Below are 19846 nucleotides of genomic sequence, written 5' to 3'. Positions count from 1 at the left end.
TTGAATGGGAGCCAAGATACTTTAAAGAAGGTCAAACATTACTCATGGTCATCAAAATTTGTCCAAAAAATGGCCCCACACTGACTGGGACCAGGAACTTTACCTTAGGGCCCTGTAGTTCCTGAGATACAGTGATTTTGCATAATTAATTGTATGAGTAAAAATAACAAAAATAACTTACCAATCTTTTTCTCCAAAGGACAAAGCCAATGACCTCGAAATTTGGTATAAAGCACGATGGTAATGTATAAGAAGAGAGAAGAAAGTTGAACCCTATTAAAAAGTAGGGAAGCAAGCCCCAGAAGGTTTAGGCCACTAAAACGCAAACAACAGCTCTACGTAATCAATGATTTATGAGAAAAATGTCTTTATCATGTAGGAAACATAACGTCGAACGACAAGAGAACGCATGATATCATCCAAATTGTGTCGCTTAATACAATGGAGGAAAGTGAATCGTTCATAACTGAAAGTCACGTGACAATATTTCTCTATAAGTGAAAACTATTTTATGCCGTGTACTTGTGAGTCTTGGATTTGATTTTAAAGATGTCTTTATTTGTTTATGGCTATTATTCACTTCTGTAAGCAACCCAGCACTTGTGTTTGTGCAAGCTTGAAAGACATAGTAGTAAGCAATATGGTCAATAGTTTAATCTTCGTAAGTTGTGAGTCACACTTATCTTTACTTATCTGAAATATTGATATGAAATTTGTATTTTTCGTTGTGAATCTTGGATAATGTATCTGAAATTTTCCAATATTTATCTCAGCCGAGGTATGCTCTGTTGACGTCACGGTCAGAACAATTCCGACAACAGATAAGCCATTTTGTCGATATATTTTCTTGTGACCTTCATTGAAATTAAATTGAAACCTATAAATTTTCATTCGAAGTAATTTGCCAAAGAACACTTATCTTTATTTCATCGACAAAAGTAACATTTGACATCCAATAAAATACTACGCAAATTCGAATAGTGATATACCATAATTACATTTCGATCATTTTTGAAATTTTTTATTCAAACATTTAGAATGTTTAAAAGGGTTTTGCAACAGTACATGCAACCGATGTTCTCATTACTTATTCATATGTGTGACTGTTAAAATGGCTTTAAATGCAGCTCGAAACCGTTGTCCCTCGTTATGCCAAACGAGGCTCACTTTATTTAATTACTTAGTACCTTAAAAAATTAATGGATCATAAATATTGCAATGTGCGTGTTTTTCAGAATAAGCAAAACAGACACTTTCGTTTCCTAGTGAGACCCCTGCCACAGAATGGGTGTGTTTTGGTTGCTGCGCTTTCTCTGTGTTGGTATGATTCCTAGCATTATACTGTGCGACGTCTCAGGTCAGTTCAGCTAGATCCGCACTCTTTTTCTTAATATCGCTGAAATCACGTGTGTGAAAACGTCTGTCTTTGATTCGGAATGCATGAATTCAGGGTGTATGAGTAGTGTGTGCGACACATCTTCAATATTGTTGTGGCAACAGCAAAAATGTAGGGCTAATTTCTCACATGTTAACCGATGTACAGTGCATGCGTAACCATTTATTGGAAAATGCAATAGTGAAATACCTCCCAAATTTGCATTGAATATCAATATTTACAGGTAGTATTTTCATCTGAGGCCATTTTTCTTATTGAATATTTAATTTTCACCAACCGGGCAGGAAACGAATTTGAAGTTAATTATTCACTGTCCTTCCATCAAACACAAATAATTCAACATACGTACCAGCTGAGTCTCTCGTTAAGTGTAATACACACCGACCTATCGCATTCAAATTCTCATCATGGTAAAAAGAGCTACTTTTCTCTTTTAATTCATGTAGTGTTGTCTGTTTGTTGAAAATATAATTTTGTCGCACCTACATGGGTAGAAAATACCTCTACTCAGCACGACACCGACTTGTTTGTATGACCGGCATGAAGTCAAATGGCATAGTACATTTCTCGGCGATGTATCTAAACAACTTGGAACACTACTTTTTTCACAAAAAACACTTGTCTGCTGATTTCAGTCTACAAATATTCAGATATTAACGAAATGATAATATTTTATTTGCATTAGATGAGTCATGCAACCTTTGATTGTGTTTTTTATGATGAAATGAACTTACTCGGTAAATGAGCATAAAATTGTTTTTACATAGAACGATGACGTGTCATTTTGTAAACGAACCGTAATCAGCATGGCAATGCTTATGTGTCTCACCGCCCTTACATACACCCACAGAGTAAGATAGACAGAGTAGCAACACTTGCATGCCTTTTGTTCCATGGTCGTCTCGGTAGACTATTGGATTTTCATATTAAAATGAGCTCCAAAGGTGTTAAACTCTTTGGAGGCTTTGTTTGTGGTTGATGAGTACACGAGATTATGCGAAAAATACGACGAGATGGCATCGTACTGCCAGTCGCGTAGCAACCATAGTTACTTTGTGAGCTCTCAGGCCAGAAACACTGCTTCACGCCAATCAAAACATGACACGGCAGCAGTTTCATGAACATGTCCTTCCTTGACGCACGTGTAAAAGACGGTATGACTGACCGTAAACCATTGAGTAAAACCAGACAGTATCGATAAAAGACTTTCAAATTTGGTTCAAACACACTCATTATATATTCATAAAAATATGAGAGGAATTTTTAAAAAGGTAAAACTCGTTTTCCCGAAGCTCAAAACACTCCCGTTTTCGCCAGCACGTCAATTCTGCTCAGCACCACACGACAACAACAACACAAACTTTGCCGAACATACTTTCGCTTAACAATTGGCTAAAATCCGAAAACTACCGAAGGAATCATGGTCGGTTCTCTTCGGAAAAGAGAGGCGAGAGCAACCTGAGGCGAGGCGAACATGGATGGGTTACGTAATCGCTTCACGCCTTAAACAATACCCGTTGCCACTCTATCTATCTTTCTCTATGATACACCTTACAATATGATTTTACTATTTGAACGTCATCGGCTACTGTTGCAATAAGTGTATAATACGTGAGCGTACATTTGTCTATATGTTGCGGTCGCAACGCAAACATGTTTTGGTCTCTTCCTACGACTCAGATCTTACACAAATATGACATTCTGATGTCTATTTTATTTTTGTCAAAATTATATTCAAACAGACCATCTGTTGTTTTTGCTAACGATCATGAAATTGTTTGATATCATTCAAAATACAGATAATGACTTGAAGGGTAAACAAGCTATATATCAACACACAAGTCATCTTCTGGCATAGTGTTCGATAATTTGCTGTCTCCCCGTGGCTTAGACATTGATGAATACCGTCAACATTTTAAACCTTGGGAAAGTGATAAAAATTAGCAGCCATGTCACATGTTACTATTTTAACGCCGTCTCACTTTGCAGATATCAATTTATGTTACTTTAAGCCGACAAGCAGGAAACCATGACTTAAGTTGATTTGCTTAATTATCACTGAGAGGAACAATTAGGAATGTATTTAGACTCTGATCTACACTGTTGCTGCAATTCATTTCATTGTCACATATTGTATCCATTCCTTGTGATGCCTTGTGACTCATAGAATGTAATTTCACTCTTCAATTCACAGAGATCGAAAGGGTCCGTGAGTCCCTCCCGACCTAATTATCAAAGAAACAATTATCTTAAATACGAAAAAAGCGTCTCTCAGTGATGAAACATGACTATTTTACACACAGGCACTTCCTCATTTTGGAACTTCGCCTTTCAAAGGAATGCAATCCAGAGCAGTGAAGACTATGGTGGGATTGCCTCTAGAGCAGTCGACGGAAACAGAGATAATGTATACGACGGTCAAAGTTGTACGCATACTGGGGAAGAGTTCGAACCTTGGTGGAAAGTTGACCTAGCTGTAGAATATACAATTCATACAATTGTCGTCACAAACAGAGCCGACCATGGTAAGTTTACTTTAGCTTATTATTAGCTGGAAATCATTGTTGTCAATCGACAACCTATTTGCCACGTACAACGACATATCAAAATTTCATTTGCATTCTTCTCTTACATTGTAGCAATGATTGCAAATTTGTAAACATTTTTTATTTTATTTCAATGGAAGAAGATGAATACAAACAAACTCCTTTTGCCCAAAATCGGAATATAATGCTTGATACACAGTGTACTATTTAACCTCTCCTGTACCAACATATACCAATTTATGACGGCGTAACGGATATCAAATAAATCATCACCACGACATCAGAGCAAGTAAGCAGGGGGCAGGATGCACAGCATGCTAGGGCTTCTATACTACACAAGCCTCGCGGGATTTGCGAGAGACAGGTAAAGCACACAAGTATTGCGAGATTGGAAGTGTACCTCAAGATTTTAAAGACGCCATGCATATCGAGGTTCCCCGAGTTCATGAGCCCAAGAAGTCCCTGGCTCAGATTAAATAAACAATAGAAATTCTTTTCATTTATCCCTTTGCAGAATTCTGGTTTCCTATCTCAAACTTTGTTGAATATGACATTAATGTGATCCCTCATTTGTCCTTAGCCGGGTACACAAATCGAACAAGACCCCCTAGTGTTTTAGATGTGGCGTTACATTCCATTATGAGATCTATGACCACGTTAGATGGTTCACTTAATTGTAGGCTGGACATGCGTGCATACGGTAAATGTACTTGGCATTCCAAGTCTTGCACTCTGGGATACGGGGACCGTACCATATGGGACGGAGGCGAATTTCCTGGCCAATTCAAAATAAATCATTTTCATACACGATGCAGATCAGTTGTACATGGCAGTCAGTCTTCCCAATTTTGATGCAAATCACACGGAATATTTGATATTCTTTGCTGTCAGCATGGAAGATATCAGAATCAAGGGATGTGATAACTTAAATGTTACACTAATTATTTGACATTTTTTTACACCAAGAAATGTATTTTTACCGTTCTGATCAGTAACAGTATAAATCATTAAGTAATATTGTACGTGGAGTGTTCATCGATCCAGCCTTGCCCCTTCCCCAAAGGGAAACATTCACATCCTGATGATTTAATCTGTTTTAATAGTTTATTATCATCCTACAGTATTCGATAAAGGAGATTGCAGTATGAGGCATATGAATATATAAATCTTGCGTTAAGTGTAAGCTGCGGTAAAGGTGGCCATGTACCATAATTATACTGCGGCATACTGCTACCTTACTGAGCCACAAGCGGCCAGCGGTACAGTCGCCTGTCTGTTTTAAAAATAGCTTGATTAAAAACATCGAACATTGAAGAGAGCTGCAACAATGGTGGGATGAATGACATTGTTTGCTAACATTAGCAGCATTTGAGTGATGCCGTCCTTATTGGTCACTTATGCGTGTAGTTTTGGACTTCTACACATATTGTTTATGTAGCCAAGCATACATACATCAGAGTGATAATGTTACGGTTTCATCAGTATGGTATTAATATTTATCCCCCCCTCTCTGTATTCTCAAAATATTGCAAGTTAATTACTTCCAATGATAATGATAAAGTAAAGGAATGATAGTGTATACGAATGGTGGCATGGAAGTCTTAGTATATTTTCATTAATCATTAAAAAGACATGGCGAATTTGTCGGTCGCTACCAAAATGCTTCACCATAGAACACAAGCCGATATTATCCAGGGGTCCCTGTGCAAAGTCTCACAGTGTTTCATTTATTCTATTTAATTCGAGACCCGGCGGTTATTTTTCTGCAATGAAATGGGGACATGCCGAGTTTACACATACCATAGCAACTTATGTAACTATACGAAATTTGTGTAACTTATTTTTGTCTGATTACAAGTTAGAACCCCGTAAAAAACGAACAATTCTCCTCTCTTCAACCTGCTGAGTCAAGGATGCGTTCAGCTGTTTCCTGATAGAAGCTGGTAGGGCTGTGCTTGGATGTAGAAGCTCCTCTGTGACCTGTGTAACCATATGTTGTGGGCGCTCTTCAAATGCTGCTGACCTGCAGTGGCCTTGTCCAGGCCTGGTCATGTTTCAAGCCTACCTGTAAACTTTAACGCGAGGGAAATGACAGAACAAAGCAAAGACTTTCAGGTTCTTCTACTTTTTAGAGTCTATTAATACAGCATACAAAAAATCACGTAATATTTATTGCCGTGACGCTTATCGGTGGGGATTAGGTTGACTTCGCTATAGGCTAAGTTGTCACACACTACGTAGAGCCAGGAGCCGAGGCCGTAAATCCCGGGCGTGAATCGTTTCCCCAATACACGATGACAATCGTAAGGCAAGCCCACAACTGACACAAGTGTCAAGATTTTCGGCTAGTACACTCAAATCGACAATGCGACGGCCATTCCTAAATTCTCCGGTAGGTCTACTAGCGACACTATCATTGGGATTATAATATTCGTCTTTCACATTGTCCACTACCTCCTCTTGTATAGCGAATCGGACGCCACACTTCTGACTTACGCTGTACAGGCTATGGTCATGTTGCATTTTTTTATCTCTTTGCTTAATTCTCCCAGCGTGTTTTGAGGGCACGCTGAACATTTTCTCCGCGAGATACACATTTTCCTTAACCTGCAGACGACATTTTGTACAACGCAAAAACATTCATTCTGAACGTCACTATGCGCGCGTGGTTACTATGGATACATTTCTGGGCGGAAATCTGCGCAGTACGCTAATATTTTCCGATCGTACATCCTTAATGCAGTGAATAAAATGTTCATATTCCTATCGTTCAATAAAACAAAAGTAAAAGTTTGAACGGTAAAGATTCTAATTTACATGAAACCAGATATGAACTGAATGTGCTCACGTGTTTTACAACAGGTTCATTAATAGTAATACGCTTCACAGAATGTTGGATATCCAGTAAACAGACTATAAAATTTTAGCATTTACTCAACAGAACAACTTGACCTACTAATGTGACCCCTGAATGGAAGGAATGACTTTGAGTTTGACAAAATTACATTCTTAATTATCAAGCATTGAAATTGGCTGCTGATGACTTGACATGTATTGACATTTATCAGACGCTACTGGACTAATGAAATAACACAGTATGACATAAATTACTGCATGCTTTTTGACTGTTATGAAGTTGTGTAAAACAATTGTGCCTTTACGTAGTCTCATATTAAAGTGACAAAAACAACGAGCAAGGAGATGTTACGCAACATTTGCAGACTTCAGGATAATCACAAACCAAAACACAAGAACAAAGATAGACATTGTATATTCTGACAGCATTTCAATTGAGCACACGACGCTGAGTGACAGACAGACTTCTGATAAGACTAGACGTGTGTACGGTCTACTGCCAGAGTAACTATCTCTAATGAGGATTTATTGTATTATGTTTTTCAATATTCCTGTCAATAAACCAAATTCATACCAATATAATCGACACCTGTGTGAGGCGTGTAATAAGAACAATCAGATATCTGTTATATCATTATATGTAGCAGGTTTCATCAACTTTCGCACAGTACTCTTATTTAATATGTAAATGAGCTAAATATTAACTTGACATGGCCAATGCTTCTCTATGCAATTAAATATTTATCAGATCAATATCTGTAGCAAGTTTCAACAAATGTAATGCAGTAAATTTGGAGTAATATCTCTAATTACAAAGTTCATTAAATATGCAAATGAACCCTTAATTAACTCCACACAACTAAATGCTTAACACCACAATTAGATATCTGTCAGATCAATATCTGCAGCAGAACTCATCAAATTTGGTTCAGTTATATAGGAGTCATATGACTAATTATATAACTTCATAAAATATGCAAATAAGCTATTTGTTAACTTGACACTGCCCAATGCTTCTAACTATAATTAGATATTTATCAGCTCAATATTTGTTGCACGTATCATCAAGTTTGGTGCAGGAATGTCAGAGTTATGTCACTAATAACAAAATGTCATTAAATATGCAAATGAACAGATAATTGACATGACACTTACAGTATCATTATAATATTCTGACATTGTCATCTGTGAAAGGTTTCATGAAATTTTGTGCTGTATTTCTTGATATATGTCTACACTGTCATTACTGTCTCTATAGGGAAACCATTGTACGGAAAAATGATATCACATAACTTCATGAATATGCAAGCTACACTAACCAAAATCTAATCAGTTCTTGCAAGTAGCATATGGTACCTGTGTACCAAATCTGACTTGAATCGGTTTAGCCGTTTTTGAGTTATCGTGTAAACAGACAAACAGACAGACACACACATACACACACACTCACACACACACACACGGACAGATAGACAGACATCGCTATGAAATTAGCCAACGTGTGAATACGTTAGCTAAAAATGTGTAAATAATTGGAAAGTTCCAAAAATTTCAGAGATTCAAAGTTTTATTTGTAGGATATTTAAACAGTCCGGTATTGTCAACTTTGTAAATCTCTCAAAAGTAGCATCTAGGTCATATGTGTATTTTACTTTTAATAGAAAATTTTCTTCGGTAGGTCACCATGCTCAGTTTTTCGCTATTTGGCACCGTGTAGCCAGAAATTCACAATTTGCATACCCTCTCATGGTCTTCATTTAGTGCTCTTCAGCGGGTTCCATTGACGCCACCATATTTGGATTAACTTGATAAATCTAAAAGTCCACTGATGCATTTACAAATGAATCATTTAGGAATATGGTTCTACAAACTCTGATAACATGTGACAACTACTAAAGAGTAATTATGTGTGCGTCAAAAAATGTAGTGTCTGACATCTTCGAGCAGTATTGTGCAATACACTTTCATTTTTTCTGTGCGTACTTCCCTTTATTATGCGGCTATATGTTTGGGGCGGGGGCTTGAAAAATGCTTCATTATTTACATTGGGGGATTTGAAATTTTATTGATATATTGATGGCGAGATATGAGAAAAATAAAATTTCCATGGCGACTTCACCAGCCTGCCCCTACCTCTATTTACGAACGCAACCCACTGCACGCAGTGTTGGCCTGTCACAAATAGGTTTTGTTAGCTTGCATAAGTAAGACTGCCTGCAGGTCGATAAATTTCACCTTCGGTGATCATTTAACCAAACACTATTCCATGCCACTAATTGGATTGTCAATCATCCGCGACGAAAGTAATTTACTGATAATATTTTGAGAAGCTAAGACAGGATAATAATTTGTGCCATACTGATGAAACCATCACATTTCTCACTCTGATAACTGTGTGCATGGCAACAAACACAGTGTGTGTGGCAGGCAAACAACACACGCTTGATTGAGGGAGACGGGTGGTATAACTCGCACTGCTGCTGACGCTTGCGAAACAACTTCCATCATTTGTGAGAATATCACCTCGATGATTTTAATCAAATAACATTGAAAAACACGGCAATGCACATTTTAAAAGCAGGATTCATAAATTCATGTCCCTAATACTGCCTGCTCCTTTACTAAATACTTATAAATTATTCCTAAATTCATTTTTTGTCGTTCGGCGAAGGAAATACCGAATGACGTAATGACCATGTCACCACAAGTCGAAGACGAATGGTAACACGGTCATTACGTCACGAGTATTTTCCGAGTCGCATGAAGAAAAATATTTGAGAATACTATGCTTATTAGATGCACAAGCCTAGAATTTATTATTTTTTACAAAATAAAAGGAGTTTCTCACAACAAATCCGCGTTTAAACTTCCGAACTACTTTTAGAATAAAATCAATACTCTGTGGGCGAGTTGACAATCATTTCTAGTCGTCGGGCCCGTGAGCGAGGAACACGGCACCTTCATTTATGTACTGTCCAAATGCCAGATGACCTCACGCAACAAGTACCTTCTGCAAAGTTATACTCGATTTCAAATAATTTAACTCGGACAAAGTCACGATATTTTGCGACAAAAATCGACTGAATCACAACAGCGCGACACTGTTTAACGTCGCCCATATCATTACGCGATGCTTACGGAATCCGCTGTAATGCGACCAACTTCCACTTCGGTGTTTCCGAAAATTATTCACATAATTCCTTCGGAATCAACGAGAGTTACACTCTTGTGTTTTTCGTCGTTCAGATTATTGTTGTCATAGTCTATAAAAATATTGATTTCATCACGCGCCTTTTCGAGGCTTAGCGTGCGTCCGGCCTTAACACACCATGAAAATACTATGTGCGTTGAATGTTCGGGTGGCATTGGGGTCTGTACGGATATGAACCTGTATATTGGTAATAAAACTAACACGTAAGGACTCAAAATTCCCCAAGTTGATGTATTTTGTCAGATTATAAAAATCATACTAAGTCGTACAAATTTACACGTCAGACGAATTTTGATCCCAGGAGAAATATGGGCAGCCATTTTTAAATGAATGCTTTATTTCAGTATGTACAATAATGAAAATGAAAAGATATGCAGCGAACAATCCGTTTCTGAAGGCGAAAAATTGGCTCTAAATAGCTGGTAAAAGTGTGTTCCCAGATTTCCAAACAGTACATTATATGAGGTAAGATAAACGCATTATATAGTTGAATGAGAATGGATTTCGGAACGTAATGTCTTAGTCGTGTAATAATACCTATTTTGGGTGTAATTACTTCAATAACCTTTCGTATATGATATTTCCATGATGAAGATGAATCTATCGTAACCCCTAACTACCTGGCACAAGAAACTTGTTCTATGGTATCATTCCCAATTGACAGATTTCCTTCAAATGTGGTGTTTCCCTGAGGTGTCTTTATGATCATATAATTTTGTTTATTTACATTGACGAGCACATCGACAACCGTTGCAAAAAAGTTCCGACGCACCAAATTTGGTAACATAGACGCGGGTTGTTGAGACGTAAAAGGACCAGAGTATAAACCCCCAGTTTTTTCTGTTCAGAGACGACAAACTTGGCTTGTACATGTGATAACGTATATTAATTCCATCTATTTCATTGCAAAAGATGAAAGGAAAATGTAAATCTTTCTCCTCTTGTCTGATAGAGGCCAGGACGGGCCAATGTACAATGCCAAACAATTTATCTTTCATAACGTATATGTTACGAGTCAACCAGTTAAACAAAACGCATTTCTTGGTCACTCTAGATCTAAGAAAATAAAAGAAAATCATAATATATTTAATAGAGAAAAATTACCATATAATTCTTTGACTCGTATCTTCCCTGCCGTTTGCAATCAATATTGATATTATACTGTAATTCGCAGCGAAACCAGAAAGACTCTCTAATGTGACTACAGTGTATATCTTTTCTGTATTTTGTAAGAAAAGGGTTTATTTCTAATAACAAGGGGGTCCACCCTTACTCGTTCTTAGCCGTACACCCCCTTCCGTCTTAAATTTTATGGTCCAACTGAACCATACAGTCATATGTAAAGAAACACATACACCGTACTTATGCACGTACTTGCAATCCATAATGAATAGGACCCTCTAACATGGTCCAAAATCTCACTATGTAAGGGAGCCTTCAGTAATTACAGTGGGGGGAATTTCATGCACACCTGTACTGTAAAATGTGACCATTCCCCCACTCTTGTCTAAAATGTGACCTTCCCTCTTGTCCGACATTCTAAAACTTGACCCTCCCCATGAATAACTGAACCAGTATCAGCTAATTTACTTAACAATTGGTTTAATTATTATGGAAGTTAGCGACAGAAATTACAAGGGGCAGGGCTGGTGTTTTTGGAGGGAGGGGTACAATTTATCTCGCATGAATTTTTTAAGGGTCATACATTTGCTGGATGGTCACCATATTTTGCGCAACTAAAAAGAAGACACGATGTGGCAGATATAGGGCTTCACACAAAAATACCAAACCACAATGCATGAGAATCTCTCAGGCCAACTATTGACAATTTCCCCCATAAACAAGCTATATCTGCTCTTTCATATATGTTTGATAAAATATATGAATGTACTTTGCTTGCAGTGGGAAGTAAAATGTGCATGTGTGTACAAGAAATTGGAATTTTGAATTTCACTGAAAATGTTGATTCACTACACATGGCAGTCTATGAGAAAATTGTGAATATTTTTTGCAATACAAAACAAGGTAAATCTGTGTATATATGTACTGTCTATTATTGATATAGATGTACTTGATTGGACTATGGTGGTAACAACTGCATGTATGTGCAAAAAATTGGATCTTGTAATTTCACCGAAATGTTGATTTCCTATACATGGCAGTCTATTAGAAAATATGAATACTATTTTTCCAATACAAAACTAGGTAAATCTCTGTATTTACGTACTCTTGATTATTGATATTGATGTACATGATCGGACTAGGGTGGTTAAACCGGATGTGTGTGTAAGAAATTGGATTTTGCAATTTCATCGGAATATTGATTCACTATACATGACAGTCTATGAGGAAACTATGAATAATATTTTTCCAATACAAAACTAGGTAAATCTCTGTATTTATGTACTCTCGATTATTGATATTGATGTACTTTACTGGACTAGGGTGGTTACAACTGGATGTGTGTGCAAGAAATTGGATTTTAAAATTTCATCGAAATGTTGATTCACTATGCATGGTAGTCAATGAGAGGACTATGAACAATTTTTTCCCAATACTAAACATAAAACTAACAATATCTGTCCATTTCTAGACGTTTGATAATTCATATACACTTTACCACCTGTCCCAACTGATTTTGTCTCTTGTCTTTCGTCAATTTCAACTGTTCATGGTGTATAATATAGGATACTACTGCATCTTCTTTACTTGTGAAGCTTGTCGGCTATTTCCTAAAGAGAAAATATCACATAGACAATCAAAGGTTTGGCCGTAAAGTCAACTTCTGTTAAAAGTGATCCTCTCCCAAAGATAGGTTTACGAAAAATGCCCCTCCCCTGGACAGTTTTTTTTTTAAAAAGTGGCCCCCATTCCCCAGGCCCATCCCCACCTGTAAGTACTGAAGGCTCTCTAACTTAAGCTCAAAAATGTCACGAAATGCACGGAAATTCAGCTCCAGAAATCCTGCGAGATTTGTGTGTCCGACTGCTATTCCGTTGAAGAACAAACGAGTGACCACATTAATGTCAGCATTCCACAGGTGCTTGGAATGGAAAGCAGAAATACAGCAAAGAGATCGATGCCAACAATTTATACTGTCCATTTCACCGATCTCGGGGTCTTTTGAAAGATCATGACCTCGGGGGATCTCAATATGCAAGATATCACTCAAATCTTGAACTAAATGATATTCCCAAATCCCAGAAAACTTTTGGTCTATACTTGTCAGTCTTATATCTAGTCTGTCGTTTGTGGTATACGGGCGCCCCATTCAAATCTCGCCAGGTTCGCTATCCTGCACCTTAACTACTGAAACCATTAAAGATTTTTAATGCATGCATTATTGATGAGTCTTTTTTGTAAAGGACGTACTATCCACTACTCTCTGTACGTCAGCTCAACGTTTACGCGGTGCGGTGATCAGAGTTGGTAACAGTGACGTCATTGCTAATAACGAACAGTGCGGAGAAACCATAACAGCGGATGAGATCAGCTCCAATGAGAAGATAGAAGTTGAATGCTGTCTGGAAGGTCGTTTTGTCTCTGTGCAACTAGAAAACATTACTGGCATTCTCACCCTCTGTGAAGTGGAAGTGTTAGGCAAAGGTAAAACGGGAACGTTTTATGACCATCTATGCACGCTATGGAGTAAAATAACGCCAGTTGTTCTTTCAACTAAGCTATTAGTCTTTTCAAACACTACACATTTTGGATTAGATCTAGTTCTAAATTTATTCTCAAAGGTACCTGAGGTTCCTTAGGGACTAGACATTTTGTCGTCTGTTGTTAAATCGGACGCGTATACTTGAGCTCAGTGTTAAGACAAACACAATACAAATATTACTTTGTACACAAGATTACATGAATGTACCGTATGCGGCTTTAAGGTAGTATGCGCCTCGAAAGTGAGATTCAAACTTCTTCTCTAACTTTCCGCAAATAAACTTTAAACCATTCTCTTGCCAAATAACAATTAAACATTATTGGGCCACCATGCAATGTTTGGTACAAAAGAAATAGAATATTCTAACATTTACCGATGTTTGAAACTCAAAATGACAGCCATCTGTGTTAACTTTATGGGGAAAATAAAGTTTTGATTTTCGAAAAACTAAGACGTTTGAAATCTTTTGTACTTCAAGAGCTTCAAAATGAGCCCTAAACAAGCTGTAGATCAGAGAAACATTGTAAGAATTTGATAGTTCGTCTATTTGTCCCCGAGGCGCATTGTACTTTAATCGACTTGATGCCACTCCTATTCTTTAATAGCCGCACTGATATCATTCAATACTTATTAGCAGTGACTGAAACGTACAAGTAGTTAAAGGGTCAATAGCTTTAATTTATGATCTTGTTATTATTATGTTGATTTTAATGTCAACTCTTCCTTTTTTTCAAGTCGCCAAAGCATGTTTAGGTACACAGTAATTGGGTAATTGGGTTTTCAGCCGGTAAATGTGTGAAGTGTATTGTCACTTTGAATTAAATGTAATCAATAACAGTACATTTTACGCGACCGTATAGATGCTTTGTTGACAAGCCAAATTGTAGGTATTTCAACATGCTATGGGGATAAGAACAAAAACGTTTAATGGGCATACAAAACAAAATAGTGACAAAATTCATCGAACTTACAGTTACTAACCTTTTAATTGAAACGTCAATTTTACCTATTGCATGTGTCTGTTATGTTAGTAACCCTATGTTGATAATCAAAGTAAAGATCTTTTCACTGTGTTATTGTAGCGAAAATAAAGGGCAATGAGAGTCACACCATCGACTGTTACTTATGGCAAAGGCAAGACAATAATTATTAACAAACAAACAAGATAAAATTGCCATTTAAGCGAATGTATTGTATGCGAGGTATGTATTTCTCAGGAACATTGTATGTAGATGGTTGTTCTCAGATTCGCAGACTTAGGCTGCATTTATTTACCAATGGCAAACTCGATCACTCACTGAGAGATCACATGATATCATTTTGGTCCTATCGCTGTTTAATTCGTTTCTGTTGTATGATAAACTACCTCACAGATCAAATTTATTTAGATTGAAGAAGGAGCCTTCTCCGATGTGTGAGCAATGTATTTTTCTTGAAGACTGTGAGCATTTTCTTTTTGAATGTGCACAAATAAAGCAATTTTGGGCGACTGTTTTTCAGATCCTTAACAAAGCATACGATATCCAGTTAAGCATACACTGGAAACATGTTATGTATGGTTATTTTCTAGGTATGCCTAAGTTTGAAACTTTGAATATGATAATTATGGTTGGCACTTTTTTAATATACAAGGCAAGAATTTTAAACAAACAATGTGATAAGGTTATAGATTGAGAAATTATATTACATTAATTATGTCAAAAGAAACAGAGTTTATAAATGATCTGTAAATCACTTACGACCAGTTGTATGTTTAATGTCTAAAGAAATAAAGCTGATCTTATCTAAAAATGTGAGTGTCAAACATAAGAGCGGCGGTCCACGATCACTGGTTTACGGATTAGTATCACGCGAATTTAGCACGAATTCTAAATATAATTCAGGCTTCCAGTGCAGTTGAATTCTTATATAAGCATGAAATCGTGACAGAAATATCATTGTATATCAACGATGTCCGCAATTATAAATAAAATGATAACATAAAAAAAATTGGACGAATAAGGCTTTCTGTCTCTATGATTCTATTGCAGTAAATTTGACATAGGAGATTAATTACCTTTATGAGTAACCCTAAACGCGATTAAATATCCATGGATTTATGTTTTACGTCTTAAGAATCGTTCTCGTCATTTTATCCACGTTGTTACTCTAAATGTTTTATTTTATTTAACTGAAGCATCCACAACAGTCGAATCTACTATTAACAAGGCAACTACACAAGAAAGTTCGTTTACAACGGTAGACATTATTGCAACGGAGTTTCCTAGCAGCGAGGCAACTATAGAAGAAGCTCCGTCGCCGACACAAGGACGATCACCAATCAAAGATGAGAGTAAGTTCAACGATGGCATTTCATGTTTCCGGTTTCTCTTTTATGTCACTTAACTTACATCACAGTGTGATACACAGAATCACATTGAAACAATAACTCGGGGAGTTTGGCGCTTATTTTATATTCACGAATCCATTCCATTTTAATAGAATTGTTAAAGCACATAGTACTGTAGATTTCCCATAAGTCATTGCGATTGGTCTCCTCGGCGATACCTGAGTGAAGTCTACTATGTATCCCATGTGTAGACAAATTCACAGACTATTTATCAAAATTTTGAAAACGTACTTTTATGCACACCATTCTTCTCAATTCTCATTTTAAATGATTTCGAAAATTGTGCATAATTGAGAGAGAGGATCATTTTTGTGAAATTTGCCAGAGATTGTGTCCTCAGCCATACAGAAAAATGTGATGGAAAGTAGGGAGACTAGTTGCACCTGTTTTATGAAACAAAAGGATATTGATTTTTTGCAATGGAAGTGACAAAAGAAATTTGCTTGCTAAGTTTTCTCAGAGAATGACTCCTTCAGTTCGTCATAACTTGCTGCCTAAAAAGTATGGCATTTGTAGTACCTGCAGAATGTGATTTTTATGGTTTTTTAGTGGTTATTTTCAAATTTTCACTGAAATGTATAACGTACTTTTACTAGATATTATTTAGAAATTATTCTGATGCTGCACACTATTGCTTACATGCAGAACTGAAAAAGTTTTTAGAAAAGTAACCTTCAAGGATACAAATCAAAGAGTATTGTGGGTAATGTATTGTACTGTGAAGCATGTCGTTTGCGTCATTTTCTATCGCCACAAACGTTTTTCTTACCACCCAAGCACGTTGTAATTTCAAGTTATTTTGAAATTTGCTCTAATATCAGGTACAAACTAGTTAAGTTTGGGTTGACCATTTCATCAACAGTGTGTACGACACGTGTTGGCAAACAGATATTCAGTATAAACTCCGAGAGCTCGCTGATATCAGTAGGTCGTGCTGGTTTCCGGTCAAATTCCAGCAACCGTCTTTTGACATGCAGTGATGGAATCTGGTCTACTGGTTTCCCACGATACATAAGTGAGTAATCAAATCCCATCGTTATTAAAGTGATCGTCATAATTACTAGTGAGCAGTTACATACAGTTTGAGCAAATATTCTGTCTTTATCATAATTAATGATGACTTCACAAATTTTATCACATTTACAAACAACTGCTAAGTCAATACACTAATGACAGACATACTCAAAGAGCCGGAGATCGTCAATAAATTGTTGTCTCTTTTTTCATGGATAGAACGCCTTCTTTAACATGACTGAACACGAGCAAGGCGGTGGGTATCGCATAATCAGACCATTCGCAATCTTGTTCCAAAACATCCTTGTTATTGATTGATTTTATGACGGCATAAAAGCATTTCCCTATTTTTAAAATAAATAACGCATAATAACCACAATGAACGAATTATATGACATATTCAAAGAACATTGCATCAGGCTTTCTCCGTCTGCTGTGCCGATTGTACTAAAACGTAAAATTCCTGAATTCTTCCAATCAAATTAACTTCCAATAAGATCTTCGCTTACAAGAACCAGGTTTTATACTTGTAATGACAACTCGATATCCTTTGTGAGGGAAATATGGACGACTTTGAATAAGGGGAGTTCCACTGTTTCCATTGCGCATAGGTATTTGTCTGGTATAGGTGTGAAATGGTCCAGGGTCCCATAAAATTAGCCTCTCTGTCCACGGAAAAGGACGTCAAACTTAGTATCTTTCAGGGGCGGGTAGCAACATGGGAGGTTAAAGAGCAGAGCTCTCAATCTGGCTTGTGATTGAACATCCGGCTTTTGGAGTTCCCTCTTTTATAAGCATGTACCATCAATATTAATATCTGCTCGACCAGGCACGATGTAATTACATGTAACTTCTCAGAGCACATATTGCAAACAATACATCCATGAAGTTACGATTGAAATATGGAATCAATAAAATTGGGACCAAGTCATTTTCTTTGACGAGATTTCAGATTGTATCAAGCTTTCTCCACAAAAGGCTTGTAAATTTGTTTTCATGCTGCATGTGTGCGTTCGGCTCTTGACCCTTGACCCTTTATTACAGATGTAAATGAATGTGAAGAGGACAAAAACATTTGTTCTCCCCAATTGACGAATCAAGAATGCATTGATAACATTGGAAGCTATAGATGTGTCTGCCAACAAGGATTCCTTTCACTGGGAAGCAAATTATGTGTGCCTTTGATCCCGATTGGGAAACAATGCAAGATAGGTGGTAGGTTTACATATTGAACACGATTAAAGCGGAAATAAAGAAGCTATGTTTTCGGCAAACACTTAAAACAACTGCTACCAGAAAGCAGTTTCATATGCAATCGATTGGTGGGTTGGTTATTCGGTTGGTTAGCTTGTAGTATCAATAAAACGAGGGTACAAATGATCATTTATATATTAATACTTATGACAAATGATGGTTACCTTTCGGTTTACAATTCAATTTATAATGTCAACTCCTCCCAATATTAATCATTCAATAATAATCATGCAATAATAATGTTAAATTTTCATTTCATAGCCTTCGAGACATCTAAAACGTGCCTGGCTGGATCGGACACGCTAACAAACACTCACTGGGAATCTGTACCGGCAAACTGTAGTTCAGACTGGGTAAACTGTCCGGGTGGCTACACAGGTAATACGTTTTATCCATGCCACCGAGTGTCCATAAGCTTCATTTGGTAAAGCATTGAAAACTCGGTAGACCAACATAATGTATCCCCAGACTGAATACGAACTGTTCCTAATGTTAAATGTTTTGTAAATATGTTCATATTTGTTTCACACATATGTCCGTCTCTTTGTCTTTTTGCAGTTTCAGCTTGCTAATATGTTTCTGTGTCTAACTTTGCTTCCCTTATTCTTCGATTAATACTTTACATCGGTTCATCTGCGCATATAACCTTGTCATGTATCATTCTATCGTCTCTATACCTGGTTATATATCTGTCTATTGTCTGTATAGACTGGTGATCTGTCTATCCAATGAGTGACAATAAGTTTTTCCAATTGTTTTATTTCACCGTCGTCGTAGGGAAAATGATGAGATTCTGCGACGAAAGAGGTGAATGGTGGGAACCCTACACAACTGAATGTAAATCAGAAGAAATTCTGCATATGATAGAACAGGTCAGGTTCCAATTTGTTGCAACAACTTTCTCTTAAGCAAGACATTGAATGTTGGATAAAGATGATTGTTCCTATTTTCTATATTAGCTAAATTTTCGATTTGTTCAGCATTATCAGCGTTGCAATATTAGCTTACTTGTTGAATATATTGCATGTTTAAAAGCATTGTTCATGATATTAATATAACAATATGATATGCAATTGTATTGCCCTGTACCGTCATTAGACAGAAATACTCATATGGTGTATTCAACATAAAGAACTTTTATCTGATACAGCAGCCAGCAAAGAGAGAAGACACACTGAACATCTTTCGGGCAACAGTGGACTGAAATATCCGTTAAGATAACTATATTGAAATCGAAGTGTAATCGAAGTGCCAGAAGACACGAACATATTTTACTCTGTACCATGATATAAACTCACCTGTCTTCCCATGTATAGTTAAAAGTGACAAACCTCTATCGTCGTCATAGAAACAGTCATCGGATAAACTTAGGTTAACACTGCCAAGCCGACGAGCGTTCATTAATGCATGAATAAGACACAGGAGGCTAAAGGGGATACCGTGGAGTAGGGGTAGCGTGGAGCTACAAATCCAAGTCCACTTCGTTAGCATATGACATTACTCTAAAATCATGTTA

At 36.9% G+C, this 19846-nt stretch overlaps 1 protein-coding gene across 1 annotated transcript; it reads left to right on the top strand.

Annotated features, from left to right (window-relative positions):
* Positions 1–1278: 1278 nt before the first annotated feature.
* LOC139147710 (uncharacterized) lies at positions 1279–19109 on the top strand. The gene is made up of 6 exons (XM_070718879.1): positions 1279–1357; positions 3700–3921; positions 13406–13615; positions 15850–16005; positions 16925–17077; positions 18121–19109. Exons 1-6 carry the CDS (start codon positions 1285–1287, stop codon positions 18306–18308), a joined length of 1002 nt encoding a protein of 333 aa, XP_070574980.1. The 5' UTR covers positions 1279–1284; the 3' UTR covers positions 18309–19109.
* Positions 19110–19846: the final 737 nt, after the last annotated feature.

Source organism: Ptychodera flava, chromosome 2, assembly GCF_041260155.1.
Source record: "Ptychodera flava strain L36383 chromosome 2, AS_Pfla_20210202, whole genome shotgun sequence".
In the NCBI taxonomy this organism is placed as follows: domain Eukaryota; kingdom Metazoa; phylum Hemichordata; class Enteropneusta; family Ptychoderidae; genus Ptychodera; species Ptychodera flava.
The sequence above is the reverse complement of the archived record's forward strand: the minus strand, read 5'-3'. Positions and strand labels throughout refer to the sequence as shown.